Consider the following 18,568-nt stretch of genomic DNA (forward strand, 5'->3'; position numbering starts at 1 on the left):
TAGAAGCTGAAAAATGCTATATAAAATTCGTGACAATTTTAGTGGCATCATAGAAATGAAAAACTATTTTGCCGTATTCTAAAATTAACATGAATCTGAATGAGGCCTATATTTCCTTGGCAATGTATCATATATTTAGACACATTCATTACTAAGGTGGACAGTTTATAGTTCACGTAGACTAGGGCATTAATTGGAAAGGAAACATGGAATGTAATTCCAACATGCTGTCTTGATGGGCTGCTGCTGTAAAACAGGGTTATTCTTGCAACTTCACAAGCAAACCTATTGCGTGTCTTCAGCTTTTTCTTACATAAAATATGTCAGAGCTGATTTATCCCTGCTATAATGCCAGATGGATTGACCTGAAAAGGAAGAGGAAGAAATGAGGTGACTGAAAGTGTATCATGGAACAGCTAATGAGACATCTCTAGTTTAAGGTCATTAACATTGTTCCTGCATGCAGTGAAGGGCAGTGCTTCAGGAAGTCTCCAAAGTCTTCTGATGGAAATGAAGGTATGGATCCAGTTCCTTTGCTATAACTAACTGTATGGGGCACAGAAATAAGACCGTTACAAGACACACTTACTGACTGTGATTTATACTGTATCAGTCCCAAGGTATTAATTTGGGCCCTCCTGAAGTTGCTGTAACTCAGACCAGTTGTCAGTAATCTAATTTTGATAAATCAGGGTATGTCCCTAACATGTGTATCTGTCATAATTCTTCTTATGCCAGACTGGGACTTCCTAAGACAATTCTGAGAGCAGGATTTTTCTGTAAGCCATGGCAGCTCTCCTCCATTTTGCCTTGAATGTTGTATCTCTGCCAAGATTTCCTGATTTGTTGTCTCTCACACGGTTACCTCACATTCAATGTTGCCCTGTAGATGGGAGGAAACACAGCAAGTACTGATTGCATTACTTGGGGTTATCACATTGGGTTTTAGCCGCATAATTTGTATGCTTTGGAAGAGTACATGCTTTTGAAATACTCTCTGGGAGGAGGAGCAGAATCTGTGACTAATTGTGTGTGGGGGGGGTGTCAGTCTTTTTCATCCTACCATCTGCTTTTACATAACTAAACAGCACATCTCTTGTGGGGCTGCATCTTGGTTCACCTTTCCGTATCGGTGGGAAAGGATGGGTAGGTGTTGCACTGTGTGACTGTTGAGGACCATCAAGCCATGATTTTAGCAGCAGCAGTGAAGATAAAGCAGTGTAGTGAAGGGATGATCTTGAGATCACCCTAGACCTCTGGGACATCACAGTTTGCCTTCCCAAGTTCTGTTCTCCCCATTTGTAATACAAAAATGACATCCACCTGCCCACCTTTACCTTACTTTGTGCTGTGAAGTGGAAGCTGTTAAGTTAGCGAGAGTAGTGAGTTCTGCAAACTGTTATTACTGTATGTATGTATGCTCACGTTTTGTGTGTGTAGTTTTGTCATCTTGTTCTGGTATATGTATCTACACAGAAGATGGTGTCAATTAAAAGAGGAACAAATAAATATGTCCCCTTTCCATTTATTTTTTTAGTATCAGATTGGCTCATCTTGAGTGTTCATGCTGCAATATTTTCACCTAAAACCTGTGTTGCATTTTTACATAATGTAAGTATAAGAAGGTAAGATGACAAAACACAAAAAGAGACACCCAGATACATCATGTCACGGTAAGAAATCCCTTAGGTGTGTTCCGGAAGAGTATAGATTCCTTGAAACAAAAAGAGAATACATTTCTTGAAAAACAAGGAAAGAATTTGAAAGTCTGAATGGCAGGATATATTTGCAGTACAGATGATGTTAAAATATTTCATCTTTGCAGCCTCTAGGGGGGACTATGTTTTCAGCGAACCTGTCTGTGAAGAGTTTTTTTACCCTGTAGCAGGCAGTTGAGACTGCTGCTAATGCTAGCTGGAGCGAGTCAAGTGATTCTTGATTTGTGTATGAGTGATTTCTGGGGGGAAAACAGCCTGTGTCTGAAATGACTTTAGTCCTAAAGGGCCAGCCTGAAATCTCTGCTCTCACTGCAGTCCATGGGCGTTCTGCCTGCTACTGATTCATGACTGCAGGATTTGTTCCTATTAAAAAGCATTTATGTAGCTGAAAAAAATAATGCCGGTGGAGAAATGTTGAATTTATAGCTATGGAAAATACTGTAAGTGAATTAATGATGAGGTGGATTAAGTGCCATTTTGAATTGGGATTAACAAGTAAATTCTCGTGCGTAACTTTCTGGCTCAGAAAAAAAAATCAACCACAGGCTGGGATTCTTCTTTATAAAACTGCTTAGGGTGAAGGGGAACAACTGAAATTCTCATGACACTTTGGGCCCACAGAGATACTGCAACTCCCATAAGGCTGAACGCAATTGCTCAGGTGAGTAAGGACCACATACTGTGGGCCAGATCTTTTTCTGAAAGCATCAAAATTGGTCTTTGACGCTACTACGGCTACACAGTACTGCCTAGGCGCCTTTTGTTTCTTTTTCCCCTCATGTTGGCCCGGCTTCTCCCACTCGTATTCATTCCCAGCAGTACTTTACCTCACAAGGAGCAGCCAGTGTGAAGGGATGGCAGCCCCATGATTTATGGGCTTACTATCTCTTCTGTTGTGTTTACACAGCTTACGTTCAAATAAGACAGCTAGGAGAGTATGGAGCTCACACGTAAAATGAAAAAGATATTCTGGTGGGGGAAGGAGGGAATCAAGAGAGATCCGTCCAGATTTCCGTGTTGTAAACACATCTGTAGGGTCACCATGAAGCAGTGACTACAAAGGTCAGCATTTCAAAATGTGTCTTAAGAAAATGTTTTTGCAAGCTTTGTGGTGAAGATGGCTGGCATGTTGTATATTGTAACATTCTGCTTAATCTCCGCTATGTTACATGCAGTCATTTACAACAAAAAATGCCTGACATAACTTACAGTACAGGAACATACAAAACCAGCTTCACCAGGGTGGATGTTTATGTAATGTTCAAGAACACTCTGAAGTTTGATTCAGTAATCAAATAAAACTATGTGAGAGGCACATTTCTCAGAGACGCTACCCATCTTTGAATTTCTGAGCTTCTTTATTTTATTGAGCCCCATTAGATAAATGCTCCTGAAAAAAATATTTTTTTTTTATGATTATTTCTGTACGTTGCGTTGTCTGCTGTTTTGCTTCCACTTCTCAGCTGTAACTGTACAAGCACTTCCAGCTTTCTTTTCTTTTTAATCAAGGCATCTTAAAGGTGAGCAGATGGTCACCCCAGGAGCGCAGGTTTCCCATTCACAGACTGCACAGTGCAGGCAGCAACAAAAGTCAGTTTACACATACTGCCCTGACAACGACCTCTGTGCTGAACTACACAAACCCCTTCTGTAAAGCCAGGAGCAGTTCGCTCACCTTTCGAATACAAACCTGGCACTCTCTGAGTAACCATAAAACGTCAAACCATGCAGCCCTACGCTGGGTTTGAGGATGCGTGCTGTTACGGGGCACAGAAAACTCCACAGAGAGCCATCCTTTAGGATTTTGCTGCCAAAAAGCATCAGGTATTCCAATGCTTCTTTCACAAAACATTTTGCACATTTCCCATTGACTTTATTCCAGAACAGGAGTGCCCATTTTAAATGAACACTAACAAAATCTTAAGCATAGCAGCTTTATGGGCAGTAAGTAGAGCTGAACAGGGATGCATTTAACATGCTCTGACTGGGCTGTCTTGTCAAGGTAATTCAAAAAGTTGTTTTTCTTTTTTTCCCCAGAAAATAATCTCAGAACAGGACTTGTCTCCTTCACTGGGGAAACCTCTGCTGCTTGGGGCATGAAATTGTGCCTCTGAGACACAGCAGGTGGGAAGCAACAGAAAACTGCATCTGGGCCCTCTTGGCATGGGGGTCTCAGCAAGACCCCAGAGAGACACAGCAGGGGTCAGGGATCCAGTGCCGGCTTCCCCATCGGGTTATGCCGTCCCGGGGCACGGGCACCTTTCTGGGTGAGGAGGTGGGAGCCGGGCAGCCCCGCTTGTACCCTGCCGCAGTGCTGATGCTGCAACCCCCCCCTTCCCCAAATCTCCCCGGCCCTGCCGAGCACCGACCCCTAAGCCCTCGGGGGGGGGGGGGGGGGGGGGGGGCTCAAATGCTTCCCTGAGGCAGCTTAACCGGGCTGAAGCAACCCCCAAAAATATTTAAAAAAAAATTAAAAGTGCAGTGGGATCCTTTACTGCCCGGCCCCGACTGCAGGGGCTGGCTTGGCAGGGAGGGCAGCAGCCCAGCGGGAGGGTAGATGACTCTAGGCACACATCTGAGCGTTATACGTGCGGCAAGGACCCCCCGCCCCCGCCCCGCGGTTTCGGCGGTCCCCGGGCTCGCAGCCCGCCCGCAGCGGCGGCCGGCGGGAGAGGTGCGGGGCGGGGGGGCCGCCGGAGGGGGCGGGCGGGGCGGGCGGGAGCGGCCGGGCCGGCTCCTCCCTGCGCACAAACCCGGCCGCGCCGCGCCGGGCGTGCGGAGAAGCCGCCGCAGCTCCCGCGCTACTTAAGCGGGGAGGGCGCAGCCCGGCAGCCCCGCGGGGGGATCCGGCGGGGGGGGCGGGCGGGGGGGAGAAGCAAAAAATATCAGAATAATCATCTAAGAAAAAAAGCAAAGCAGAGCCGAGATGCTCCGTCCGTAACCCGCAGGCGGGGGCAGGTTGTGAATTCGCCCAACACCTGAGAAATAAAGCACGACCGAACAATTTCGAGGCGGGCGGGGAAGGGGGGGTGCGAAAAGTTTTGCCGGAGCTCGGGCGTCTCGGGGGGGGCGGGCGCGATGCCGCCCTGGCTGCTCGGCAGCCTCTGCTGCGTGCTGGCGGCGCGGGCGGCGCTGGGCGGCGGCGCCGCGGGCGCGGAGGCGGCGGCGGCGGCGGCGGAGGAGGAGAAGCTGATCCGGGTGCTGGTGCTGCTGCCGCAGGACGACGCCTACCTCTTCTCGCTGGGGCGGGTGCGGCCGGCCATCGAGTACGCGGTGCGGAGCCTGCGGGAGAGCGGCGCCGGTTTGCCGCCCGGCTACGCCTTCCAGCTCACCTACGAGGACTCGGCGTGCGGCAACCGCGCCCTCTTCAGCCTGGTGGACATGGTGGCCCTGCAGCGCCGCCGCCCCGACCTGCTGCTGGGGCCCGTCTGCGAGTACGCGGCGGCGCCGGTGGCGCGGCTGGCGGCCCACTGGGACGTCCCCATGCTGTCGGCGGGGGCGCTGGCCGCCGGCTTCGGCGCCAAGGGCGGCGAGTACTCGCACCTCACCCGCGTCGCCCCCGCCTACGCCAAGATGGGCGAGATGCTGCTGGCCCTCTTCCGCCACCACCAGTGGAGCCGGGCCACGCTGCTCTACAGCGACAGCAACCCCGAGCGCAGCTGCTACTTCGCCATGGAGGGCGTCCATGTGGTCTTCCAGGAGGAGGCCTTCCACATGGCCGTGCACAGCTTCGACGAGAGCAGCCGACACCTCGACCTCGACGACGTCGTCCGCGCCCTCCAGACCGGCGAGAGAGGTGAGTGGCGGCGGGGCGCACGGCTTGGCTCCCCGACGGCGTTGGGTGGCGGCTGGGGACAGGGACGGGGCGCTGGGGCGGTGGGAGCACCGGGAGGGAAGGCGCTGCGGGAGCGGGGAGTCGTGTCGCGTCCCTGTCCGTGGGGAAGCTCACTGTCGTGCTGTGTGTCGGTGCCCCCAGGCCAGGCATCCCCTGATAAACGGGGACCTGCAGCCCGGAGCGAAAGCTGTGCCCACAGAAGTTCCTTAGAGCTTTGCCTCCTGCGGCAGGGAGGGAGGCTCACCCTTGGGGACCGCTCTGGGAGGGTTTTGTGGCATGGTAGGAAATCGGCTTTTGGCTGGCTGTCTGGGAACCCAAAATCACCCGCATCTGTGGAGCAGCAAATCTGTTGCTTATTCTCTGAGATTTTTGAAGTGACTCTCTGTAAGTTCAAAGTCTAAGCAAAGATGTTTTCTTCTCACCCTGCTGTGTCTTGCCGCGGGGACCCTTTTCCCTGCTCCTGCCGCTGGAAGCCCCGTCGAGTACTTCATAAATAACAAATGCGTTTAGGGGAAGCGGTCATTTCAGGGGTTGTGGGGATGCGAAACCCATGAGTGTGTGCAGTAATATTGCCACCAGCTGTTAGCAAAACACCGTGGAGATAAATGGCTTGTAAAACATCTTGGAAAGTCACCCCTGGGCTGGATGAACTGGCTTTGCATCACGAAGTAATAAAACGCTCGAAGTGCTTTGAGACATGCAAATTTGTAGTTAGATGTGTTATAAAGTGAGATCTTGCTGAGCGATGTGTGGATGTATGGGCTTATCAAAAAGGCATTTTCTGTTAGAGGCTTTTACCAGGCATAAGCTTCCCCACTAAGTTACTGCAAAAAAAGAAAAGGTGTATTCCAGGAGTGGACCGCAGGATCAAGTTAAAGAAAGTCCTTAGCTGTTTTCCAAAAGAGACGTAGATGTACAGAGTGCTTTGTACAATTTTTACATCCCTGGTTGTAGAATGTTAAAATAGCATCAAAATTGGACTGATAAAGATCATGCTACGCGTGACTGGCGCAGCGGGTGTTACGGTGCCATAGGCTGCGGACGGAGCAGCCTTGCACTGCTGATGTGGTTAACACTGCTGTGAAATCCTTAATGTGTGCAGGAGCGCGAGATAACTGAGGGCTAATAGCGTGTGGCTCTTTAATTCTCTCTTCACCAAAGCAGGTGCTTAAAATAGAGCTTTCCTAGTAAGTACCATTCGGGGAAATATTCTGAATGGAGAGACAGAAATGTGTAAGTGCTAGCGGAAACCGCTATGTGGGGAAAGATGCTTTCTTTTTTTAATCAGCCTGACTTTGGTGCGTATGTTTGACTTTCCTGGTGCTAAGAGCGTAACAGCATGCTTATGACAGGAAAAGATGAGTTTTCACCCTTAGGCAAAGGGAGCTGTGGCTGTGCTGTGGGAACGTGACTGATGGCTAAAGGCAAACCCCGCTCTTCAGACTGTGCTGACAGTCAGGGAAGAGAGGCTTGCTTTCAGCTCAGGCTTAAATGCTTTGCTGAGCTGAGACCTTTGGTCTTACATCATTTTGTAACTTGCAAATGACTGAACAAAAGCAGCCCTCTGTCTTCTTCCCCCCGCCCCATGCCTGCTGGGGTCCCTTTGCTCTGTCTCGCCTCTTCATTTGTCCTCTGGCTTATGCTGCTACTGCAAAATGCAGCGAATGAGGTCCTTCCACTTCCACTTGTGCCTTTCTGACTTTAAAGACTGACTGCAGGACTCTCCTCGCACATTCCTCTGGGCCTGAGGGGTGGTCCTGCTGCTCAGGGCATCTTCCAGGTTGTCACAATATTTTAAAAGTCGCATACCACGTGAAGGATGCGCCATGTGCCTTAGCTGACCAGATGAGGTCTTCATTTCTCCTGGGGATGCCTTGAAGGACCCCCACGGGGCAGCTGGGCTGGTGGGCAATGTGGCACCATCAAAAGCACTTCCTAAAAACATTTTTGTTTGGTTGATTTGTTTTCTCACCAGTTTTTAAGGGTTCCTGTATCACACCTACCATGATACTGTCCTGTGCTCTGCCCCTGCACCCTCTCTGTTTCTGGAGGAGATCGCTGCTGATGGTGGTCCCGCCTGAATGGTTGGGCTTCCTTGAGCTGCTCTGAGTGGGAGTGGGCTTTCAAGCAGATCAGGATACAGGCTCAAAACTCTCCCAAGGCTGAGAAAGAAGCTGCCCCATCAGCTGGCCCGTGGGGACCCGGGGCAGAGGCTGGCCCCATGAGTAAGGTTGCGGCAGGCTGGGGGTTTGCACGGAGCTCTCGGGGGTCTGGGAGGCAGGGGCACAGTCAGCCACACACCCATGTTTGCCAGTGGCTGCCTCTTCTGTCCCTGGAGCCACTTGAAAAGACTCAAGTCCTGGAGCCACAACAAAATCATGATGAAAAATATGGTAAAGGTTAACCACTTGTCTTTAATGAATTTCATTAGTAGTTCAAGCTCCCTTGTAGACTCGGTTAGCCACGCTGCAGACTTGATGCTGTAAGCTCAGGTTTGTCATAATGGTCACAGAGCCAGGACTGTGCTTAAGTACGTGCTGCATAAGCGCATAGTCCAAGGGATGCGCGTAGCAAAGGGAACGCTTACTCCTTTAACTGGATTAAACTCTTAAGTGTTTGCAGGATGAGTCAATAATCCTAGTCAATAAATTCAGAATATTAGTATTAGAACTACTGTGGTCTGCGGGTATTATACTGGAGGGAGAGCATTTTCTATGTGTTTGCACGTATTTGTATGTACACAGTAGTAAGGTACAGATGCAGATTAAATACAGGTAACTTACATTTTTGGAAGATTGTGAGGGACGTGCCCAGAGCTTATTTGCCTCAAAATCTTGAAATATCTAATTTTTGCTCTCCTGCTGGGTTAAAAAACACATCCAAATAGTTAATATTACTTCCCTTACGTTCCTTTAGAGGCTTACAAAATACGACTTGATGTATTTTAAAGTAGGGGTTTTTCCTCTTCTCTTTTTTTTTATTCCTTTTGCTCAAGATCTTTTATTGGTGTTGTGGGAATCTCTTTGATTCCATCTACAGATTATGATTTTATGATAGATGTGAATTGTAAAGGCGAAGTCAAGGGAGAATTGGGAGGGCAGCAAGGAAATGTTTCAAAAGGAAATCTCTCACCTATGCTGAAATTAGAAACAGTGAGACAAATTTGTTCCTGATGTGTGTCTGGAAAAGATTTGATCCAAATTTTATTGTAAGAAAACTTTTTTTCTTCTTCTTTTCCTTCACGCTAGCATACTTCACAATGGTCATGAAATATGTCTTGCTCTGTTGCTCTGGAAATTATTATATTACTCTGCTATAATCAGGAGGACAGAGCTATGCATGGTGTAACTCTCCTGAAGCGTGGGCATGTACCAAACGTGACTCACCCCGACAATGCATCTGGAGCTTTATGCTTGTGATGGCATCCAACCAGAAAAGCGTTGGGAGAAGATTCATTGTGTGTGAAAAGATTTGGCCTGTTTGGCCTTTTCATTTCTTCTAATAGCAAACACTTCTACCCAGAAAAGCCGAATGTGGTTTTGATTCAGTTTTATTGTTGGGGTGAAAATATTTGTGTACATTGTTGTAGCTTTTGAGCCCTGCCATGTGTGACGGCGTTGTTGGAAACGTGCATGCAGTTGGTTTTGAATCATCGTCCCAACAGGATCTCTTACGACTTTGCTGCAGGGTATAGCCCCGAAGCACGCACTGGTACAATACTCACTGCTCCCTCTGACGTCAGGAACTTCATACCCATAGTCTTGTGAACCTATATAAAAGTTTATGGTATAATGTGCTCAGTCTGGGAGGTGCCTCCCCATTGCTGAAGACCGTGCCTGAGTTCCTGCTTTCCCTTTGCAGAGGGAAGGGGTAGCAAGGGGAGTAGTTCGCCCTGCCCAGCAGGCTGGGGAAGAGACCTCTCAACCACGGTTGTTGCAGTGTGGATCACGGTGCCCGCACAGAGCACGCCTGCGGGCTTGTAGGTCCTGCTGTAGCAGCAGAGCCCCTGCTTAGCTCTTGGTCCGTGATAAATGAGGCTCTGTGGCATTTAATCTTGTAACCACCTGTAGTCTTCATGCTCAGAAAGTGACACTTGCTTTTCCCATTTCTGAACATTAAGCGTCCCATCAAACGTCGTTGCCTAGGCTTATTGTATAGTCTCTGGAAAGAAAGTTGTGTCCTGGAAAGATTCACACCGCTGTCCCTAGACAGCTGCAGAGATGCTGCTCTCCGTTAACCATAGAGAGGCAACAAATTCTAGACCAGATACGTAAATTTTAGACAGCTGAGGAGTAGGCAAGATGAAACTACACCAAGGTGTTCAATGGAATGGAAATTAAAATGGTAGTGTCATTTTATCACCTCGATTCTTCATCTTCAGATTGTCTTATGTCCACTTAGAAGTAACAACAGAGGCTTATGGTTGCAATCCACTCCACGAATATATGCAGTTGAAGAAATTTGAAGCCTGAACTTATCACATGTTGCAGAGGTAAAAAAATTTACATCACACGCAGGGTCTTTTTAATTATTTTCAGAGGAGACAAGGGAGTGGGAAGCCTCTCTGTGTTTGGTACCTGTCTTCTGTCAGCTGTGTGGGAAATCAGCCTTGTTCGCCATCTGCATTGTCATGTTTGTTGCAACACTGGGAGGACAGCTGGGGTCACCGTCTCTGGCAGCGTTCATGCTTAACAGCCTGTTCCCTGAAGTTCTTGAACTGCTTCTTATCTGTGTTTTTCATTTTCTTCCACCAGTTGTAATCATGTGTGCCAGCGGTGACACAATCAGGAACATCATGTTGGCTGCTCATCGGCAAGGAATGACCAATGGGGACTATGCTTTCTTCAATATTGAACTCTTCAACAGCTCATCATATGGTAATGTTTTTCCTGTCCAAGTATGTTGCAAAGTCTTCTGTAAGGCTGATGATATTTTTAGATTTGTTAGCCTCAAAATACGCTTCACTGAGTCCCAGAATACGCCACTGTCTCTCCCTGTTGTTGCAGTTACATTCCATTTGGGCTGTGGTATTGCAGGAAAGGACCTTGTGGCTATAGTTCTACTGGGAGGACCACAAGATGCCAAATACACTATAGGCGTTCCTTATTTAGTTACTTGTAGAGGAAGCAGCGCCAGGTGGAGACATTGGTTATAGCAGCCGGGTGTGGGTACCCCGTGCTGCAGCGTGTGTCCTCCGCTATAGGTGGCTTGCACCATCCCCAGCCTTGTGACTGCCAGATCTCGGGGCAGGGGTGTTCCTGGCTGCCCAGTGGCCTGCGGTCTGTGCCGATGGCTGGGAGACGACACTAGCAACGGCTGGGGCTGTGGGCAGATGCAGGGCCTGGGTCTTCAGAAGTCATCTCTGTGCTGGGGGATCCACATGCCTAATTTGTTTCAGCTTTTGATCAGAAACAGCATCTGCAAAAATATTCAGCAGTGTTGTGTTGAAGGGAAAGCACTGGATGGGACATGGACAGTTCGAATGTACTAGAGTAGGGTGGATAAAAGCGGCCGATTCCACCGCTAAGGAAAAAGGGTCAGAATTGTCAAATTAAAACATGACTTTAGAATGTAAATTAAATACATTTGCTTTTTGAAATATGCCTATATTCAATTACATTTGATAATATGGTAGTGCATAGCAGGGACTAAACCTGCTCTCAGCTGCTACAGCTGTCTCAGTTAAATTCAAGGTAATACTGGAGCAACATGTTTGCTGAGTTTTAAACAATGTCAGATGACTGAAGCTGAGGCAAGTTCCTGCCTGGGAACTAGGTTTTGGTGAACTGTCAACGTGGCTTTTGAAAGGAACAGCCTCTTTTGCAGGTGCAGAGAAAATAATTTCCCCCCTGCGGGCTGCCTTAACTAATCCACTACAATAATAAATTCATTCCAAATTGAAAACCAAGTGGGAGTTGAGAAAGAAGGAAAACTCTTTTTTTTTTTTTTTCCTTTCAAGCCTCAAAAAGCTGACGAACAGGAACAATTGAATTCACAAAAGGATGATGTATTTTGTTTAATAAATCAGTTAATTGTAAGTTGAATTCTTTTGCATAAAATTTTGTTATCCATCTACCACGTCTGAGTTTGTTTTTATAATAAATAGTGCTATTTGTTGAAAAGCTCTATAATGAACATACGTAGCCACTTAAATTTGGAGATATAGATACGTACAGGAGTACAGATACTGCTATATGTATCTTCAAGGTTAGCTGGAGAAGTGCCAAGTTCTGCCAGGTAATAAAGAAATTACTTAAATAACTAAAAGATAAAGTTGCAGAACAAGATCAAAGCCAATGGTTCAAATCAAGGTTTTCTTTTTGTTGAGTTAAATTTGGAGTGACTTCATCCCTTGTGGCATAAGCAAAACCATTTGGCATTGCAGCCTTAATCAGGACCAGGGTAAAAAGCTGAAGGTCTACCCATGTCAGCAATCACAAAACCCTGAAATTTCAGCCCTTCTGTAGACCATGGGAGCTTCACAGGGTTGAATTTAATAGAAACCACTGATTAAATAACCCCTCTGGCTGCTGGCGGTGGCTCATTACCCCTGCACTACTGCTGCATTTCATCTCACAGAGTAGAAATGAGTCAGAAGTGATTCATCTGGCTGTGGGTACAAGTCTGCATGTGAGCTGGGCTCCCTTTGGAGTCACAGGAGAGAAGCAGGCATCCCTGGACAGAGCTTGACCTCATCCTTGGGTGTCCAAAATGGCTCAGATGAATCATCCCCTACAACTGATGGTTTACTTGGCTTGGCTGAAATGAGCGCAGGGTGACTACCTGGGAAGCGCTGAAGCTGGCTCGTGCAGATGGTACCCAAAGCTCTCCTTGAGCAGGGGATGTTCATGTAAGAGCAGTGGCTGCAGGAGGTGGGCAGCTGCGTTTTGTAAGGATCTTGCTTTCCAGGCTGGTACTTGCTAGGAGATAGCAGTGGCTGCAGGAGGCAGTGTTGCAATCCCCAGGCTCAGGACCCTGCCCCAGGATGGACCCTGGCCTCAGAGCTGGTGTGGAGTGGGTGTCCCACCCCACAGTGATGCAGCCCCCAGTGGACGGCACTTTGCTCAGCCATGTACAGGGCAGTGCTGTGCCATCCTGGTGTGGGACCTCCACACGGCACAGCGATGGGGGCAATACCTGTTTGCCCTGCAGTCCTGTGGCAGTCTCAGCACCATCCTCCTTTGCGTCACAGGTAGTCCAGTCTTCATATAGCTTTTCCAAGGGATTAATGAAAACTAACTGTCTTCTGATGTAGTGTAGTTAGAATGTGGCATTTCGTGACATTTCTAAGTAATAATTCTTTTAAACCAATGTTTCTGTTTCTTTGTGGATGTGTTTCCCATGAAGAGCGAAATGACTGTGCATCGGAAGCTGACTTTTGTGCAGATGGTCATCACATGTGGAAAGCAAGCATAAAAGGGAAATGTAGAGAAATTCCCCCAAAATTCCTTGTTCCCAGTGCCTGGAGATGCTAGATTTTGTACTTTAGAAAAGTACAAATTCTGAGAGTGGGTGTGATTGGCGAATTGGCCCTTTGCCTTTAAGTTCAGATGACCATATTGCAGTTTGTTGTTGCCCTCTGTTCTGAATATTTTTAATTTTTCCAAAGAGCAGGCATATTAAATGCCAAGACTGCAATAATTGCACATAAGTACTGTGGCAAGACAACCTCCCACAAAATAATCCATGAAGGAACTTAAATATGTAAATTATTCTAAGAACGCTGTTATGCAAGTGTACCTTCCCAGCTCCCAGTGTCAGGATTTTTAAAAATAAATATGTATAGTGTCCAGGACAGAAACTTACTCACATTCTACTGGCACTACCAGGTTTTTTTTTAATACAATCTACTCTTTTTAGCAATCTCCATTTGTAAATGCAAAGCTATAGCAACACCCTCCATGCTGTAGTCTCTGCCGTACTTGAATACTTCACCTCTGAAATGCAGGTACCGAGCTGGGGCAGAGGCTTTTCACCTTCGAGACTCTGGTAGGGCTTATATCTTCTTGCAGGGAAGCCAGTGAGATGTGCTAGCTTACAATTGCCAGATGCACATTTCTTTTTGAAAGCAGCAACAAGGACAGGGTGCAGGCATTGAAGGGAAGAGTGCTACCTCTGAGGGTAAAATCAGACAGTGGGATGTTAGTTGCTTTCCAGTGTTTCCATCAGGTCTGATGAACAGGGTTCTGGTGTAAGTAATTTTGACCGGTTAACTTTGTGTTGGGAAAGAAATCCCTAAATCAAGGCTGACGTGTCTAGAGCTTCTTCACAAGAGAATGAAATAACTGCCGAAAACAAAAAAAAAGAAAACAAAATTAAGAATTAGCAAGGTTCATGATGTTTATAAACATTGCAGTCCTAGCTGGTGCTGAGCTGTGGTAAATAAGACTTTGCTGAGGTGGGAAAGAGAGGCAAAAGGGCTCAGGTGGTCCTGTGCCTCCTGCCCTGTGCTAGGAGTGACAGGAGCTGCCAAAAGCAGCATGAGGAAAGATTTGTCCTCCAGAAAAGTGCACATCCTTAGTTCCTTCCCCTGTGCTGTCTGAGGAAGGAGAGCAATTCTCCAATTACATTTACTGTCAAAAAAAAAGAAGAAAAAACAAGTCCTAGCAGCAGTGTTGCAATACTGGGAGGAAAAAAACACAGGCTCTGTATTCATCTGCTTCGGGGGGACTGGGGCGGTCTGTCCATGAATTTGCTCTTGCAGGCATGTGATGCAGCTGGCTGTGCCGTGCAAGGAGCACCATGGGTTTGGTGCCTGGTCTCCACCTCCGTTAGCATCTCCGCTCCCACACTGCTTGCTTCTCTTGCTCCGAACAGCACCATGGCCCTTGACCCAAGCAGAGCAGCCATGGCCTCTCTCATCTCAGGGTCCTGCGTGCCTCCAGGTTGCCCTTGGGAGCTTAGCATTAGTCTTCGTCTTGGCTCATTTAGCCATGATGGGGTTTGTTGCTGTTGTTCAAAAAATAAAATTACTGTCTAGCTTTTAATTATTTGTAAGCACTTAAAGACACACTGCTTAGGGCTACCACTGTTCCCCCTAGGCCTCTTTTGTTTATCATTTACATAGAATAGCACAAAACCTGGTCCAGGGCAATATGAACTTTCCACTGATCTCGTGAAGCTTTGGATCAGGGTCTCAGGACATGCTAAGGTCAGGCCCTGTTAGGCAGGAGGACTCCTTTGCTAATTAATAACCAGTCAGCTATTCTGCTTTTTAAAAATCTGATTACTTTACTGGTAGTCTGAGTTAAATCGTTACCCTGCTCTGACACAAAACGTGTAAATACAGCATAGGCGCAGGATCTCATTTTATTTCTAAGTTTCTTTTCCACTAAGAGCAGGGCTGGCCTGGCAGCCACTGCACACATGGTTTTCTCCTTGACCGCAGTGGGAGAGCTGTGGGAGAAGTAGCTGCACCAGCTGCCTCCCATTCAGGGTGATGATCGTACTATTGACTTTACTGGTGCCTTTCTGACTGTCCAAGAGTGTTGCTGGTGGGGTGATGTGTAACAAAAACCTTGTGGTTGGATCCTCCCTCACTTGTTCTAACTTAAATATCTCTGCGTTCAAGATCTGGCACATGTTTTTTGCTCCGAGATGTCTTCTCACACTTAAGCTTCATCCCACCCTTTAAAAATAAGCAAGCACAGCATGGGAGTAAAGTTGTCTTTCTGTTTGCACATTTACTTCTCACTAGCTGTTCCTCCCTGCCCGGTTTCCTGCACGTCTTGGAGCAGGTTCAGTTCTCCCTTGTATTCTGCCATCTCCCCAAGGTGCAGGAAAGGGGACTTCTGGGTGGAAAGAGGAAGGCAATCCTGTAATGGTACCTAATTTGGAGTTGGAAATATGCTTGTTTTCCCCTTAGGAAATGGCTCTTGGAGAAGAGGAGACAAACATGACCTTGAAGCCAAGAAGGCATACTCGTACCTGCAAACCGTCACTCTGCTGAGGACCGTGAAGCCTGAGTTTGAGAAGTTTTCCCTGGAGGTGAAAAGTTCTGTTCAGAAGCAAGGTCTGCATGAGGATGACTACGTAAGTACTTGACAACAGGCTTTAGGTCTTAGCATTTTCAAAAACACACTCCTAATTAAAGCAAAAGTAGCAGTGAGCCCTTCTCAGGACAGAATCACCTTGGTTCAGTTGTAAAAGCCCACTGTTGCCTATATGATCTCTTTTCTTTTTTTTTTTGGGGGGGGGGGGGGGAAGGGAGCGGGGGCGGATAATGTAAATAGCAGCAAGAATAGACTTGGTCTAGGTGCACTAGGTCTGTGCCCCACCATCCATGACCAGTTGTCCTGTGCTTGTCCCTTTGTTCATCAGCAGGAGGGCTGGTGAAAAGCAGGTTGCCAGGTCTCTCTCCCTTTTGCACCAATCACTTGTCTTTTTTTTACAGGCAAAGAATTCTTCGTCTTTCTTCTCTTCCAATACCCTTTTTTGGTAGAATCAGATCTGAGAAATTTATATTCTGTATTGCATCTGATGAGGTTTTTCTTGATGCAAATGAGAAAAGTGGTCTTATTCCCCAACTAAGCATATTTAGGTTGTTGCTGTTTATTTTAAACTGTCTAAAATATCACTGTAGTCCTTGTGAGTTGTTTTAAACCTAGGGGAGTGCCACTGTCCCCCAGAGATGGATGTGGGAAAGTATGTATTTTTTTAATCTCTCAAAATGTAGGAGGAAGATGCCTCTCAAAATTGTTTTTGAGCTACCGCAAAGCTAGTTCATTAAGGATTTTCATAGAAAAGTGTTCTGTGAAAGCAAGAACGTATAGCACATACCTATAGGGATTTCTGCTTGCTGATAGAAGTACTTCCCGGACAGTCAGCCTTCCCCATGAGAGGGAGCAAACTTTTCAAATACGCTTAGAAAGAAAAGAGGCTTGAAGAGAGTTTGGTCAGTCTTTAGCTGTAGGAAATTAGAGCTATAATACAAACAATTCCACAGGAAACGTGACTATCAAGAAAAATGTAAATCTCTTGCAGTTAAGAGCATGAGACAAAGCTTTTTTCACTGTCATACGTGCCTACAAATAGAGGAATAATAAACCCATTAAGACAAAAGAAATTTTGGCTGCATAGACTAAGACGGTATATTAGGTTGTTTTTCAAGCAAATGTTGCTGTGAAGTGTACTCTATGAAATTAAGATGCTGCAGCAAGGGTAAATTTGCTTCAAAGCTGTTATCTTGTGTGAAAGGAAAAGCACTGGTGCATCCAGAGCACCTGCTTTAGCTCCTAAAGGAGGGTTTGTGGGAATTTGTGCCCAAAACTCAAGAAAGCAACTCAAGCCCCTCATTTGCCAGCTCCCAGTTAGGCACTTACCTCAGCTCTTTGCTTTAAGCATTGTATGTCTCCCAGGTGGAGGCATCAAAGCACAAGCAGATGAACTTGAAGTTTGTGTTAATAAATGACCTTTCCTGGAGTTCATTGCGTAACCTCAGCTGTCTTCAGAAAAGCTGTGCTTCTTAGAACTTGCATGTATTTTATTTAAATATTTTGTTTAAAATGTAATGTTGAATCATATCAGTGGCTTGTATTTTTCTTATGAAACTTTCAAAGTCTAGGCAGGCAGAGTCAGTCTTTTGTTGGCGTTCTTTGCTTCGGGTTAGTAGAGAAACCCCAACTGCCGAGTTCAAGATGCTGCTCTCTGAAGAACCTGCTAAATGAGTTTTGAACAAAGCATGGAACTGTAATTTGTGCTGTTCCTCCCTTTTCCCATTATGTGCCCTTTTGCAGATGTCACTTAGCAAGATGGTTCATGAGAAATGTGATTTTGAGGATTAAAGGCCCAGTCTTCCCCAGTTTTGTGGCTTTTCTAGTGTGGGCAGTGTGACATTTCCCCAGATGAGAAAAGTGTTAAACTGCCGAGAGCTCAGGATGCTCTCTGTGGGTGGTTTGGAGGTGGGCAAGGGATGCTTTGCTGTTCTTTAGGGTGGGGACCCACTGCATACCCTGTGCAAGTTCAGCGTTGATAAATGCTGGATAGGTGCAAGCCCTGTTATGGTCAAGAAGAACTGAATCCATGACAGAGCCAATGGGGGGAGATTTTGCATGCTGATGTGTTTGTTGGGGAGACTCTTTGCACAGCTGCATACCCACTGCGAGAAGTCCTCTCTTCTCTTTCCTCACTCCATGGTTGCTTGTGCAATCAGACGTCCCTGCCGGCAGTGCTCCTGGCTGTCCCAGGGCAGCTGCGCGGGTGCCTGGCTCCCTACCACCTCGTCCTTGACCTTCTTCTGCCTGGCTCTGAGGGCTGCCTCTCCCTATATCCCATTCCCACCTGTGATCCAGAGCTTTTCATCTTGCTCCAAGCGGTCCCTCACCCAAAATGTCAGCCTTTGCTAGGGCCGGGCAGTGGCATGGGACCCCTCCTGCTGCTGCTGCCTCTCACCCCTCTTCCTGCTCTTCCTTTCCCACCTGGCTTTCCACACCCTTCCCAGCCTCTTCTTGTCGGGGCAGAGGGAGGACCTGTGATCTACCTACACGTACCACAGCTTCCTGCCATCTGAAATGTCAATCCTTGTCTCACGGGAAGCTCGTGGTGGAGATCGTAGGGATCTGGGGCTCCCTGTGGAGGAGCTACAGATCTTGGCTATGGGGGAAGGAGGTTTGGTCTCAAATGCAGTGTCCTGGTATTACATGGATGCTTAACTTACATAGATCTGAGCAGAGCCTCCCCTCCCTGCGTTCTCACAGCCTCCTAACCTAGTGGGAAAATGAAACTTCTTTAAGAGGGGTAGCCTTGGGTTGAGCATAGCAAAAAAACATTAGCTGTGTTACTTCATTACACTGTGTGAATTTTAACTAACATCTGGTTTGCTTTTCATCATTTATGATGAATTTTACATTTCCCCACTTTGGACAGGGGGAAAGAGATGCTTCATATTCCCTTAACTGGTTGTCCTACTACTGTGTTCAGAGGAGAAACATTTCGGGGCAGCCTTCAGGCTTAAGAAAGATATCCATTTTAAAAACTAATGGGGAAAAATAGAAAGCAAAACCAAGGGCCAGTTCCT

The 18,568-nt window shown here is 47.1% G+C and overlaps 1 protein-coding gene across 4 annotated transcripts in view; it reads left to right on the forward strand.

Moving 5' to 3' along the window:
- The first annotated feature begins 4,753 nt into the window (after positions 1-4,753).
- NPR3 (natriuretic peptide receptor 3) overlaps positions 4,754-18,568 on the forward strand; it is a 49,267-nt gene continuing 35,452 nt past the window's right edge. Inside the window, exons 1-3 of one of the 4 annotated variants that reach the window (XM_087773264.1) lie at positions 4,754-5,514; positions 10,308-10,430; positions 15,419-15,585. In XM_087773264.1, the coding sequence (XP_087629390.1) occupies positions 4,797-5,514; positions 10,308-10,430; positions 15,419-15,585 (1,008 nt within the window). In that variant the 5' untranslated portion in view covers positions 4,754-4,796. The remainder of the gene's footprint in view (positions 5,515-10,307; positions 10,431-15,418; positions 15,586-18,568) is intronic. The other 3 variants (XM_087773263.1, XM_087773266.1, XM_087773265.1) reach the window with 3 other exon arrangements.

This window comes from Nipponia nippon, unplaced genomic scaffold (assembly GCF_047370975.1).
Source record: "Nipponia nippon isolate SJK-2023a ecotype South Korea unplaced genomic scaffold, ASM4737097v1 scaffold_39, whole genome shotgun sequence".
NCBI lineage: Eukaryota > Metazoa > Chordata > Aves > Pelecaniformes > Threskiornithidae > Nipponia > Nipponia nippon.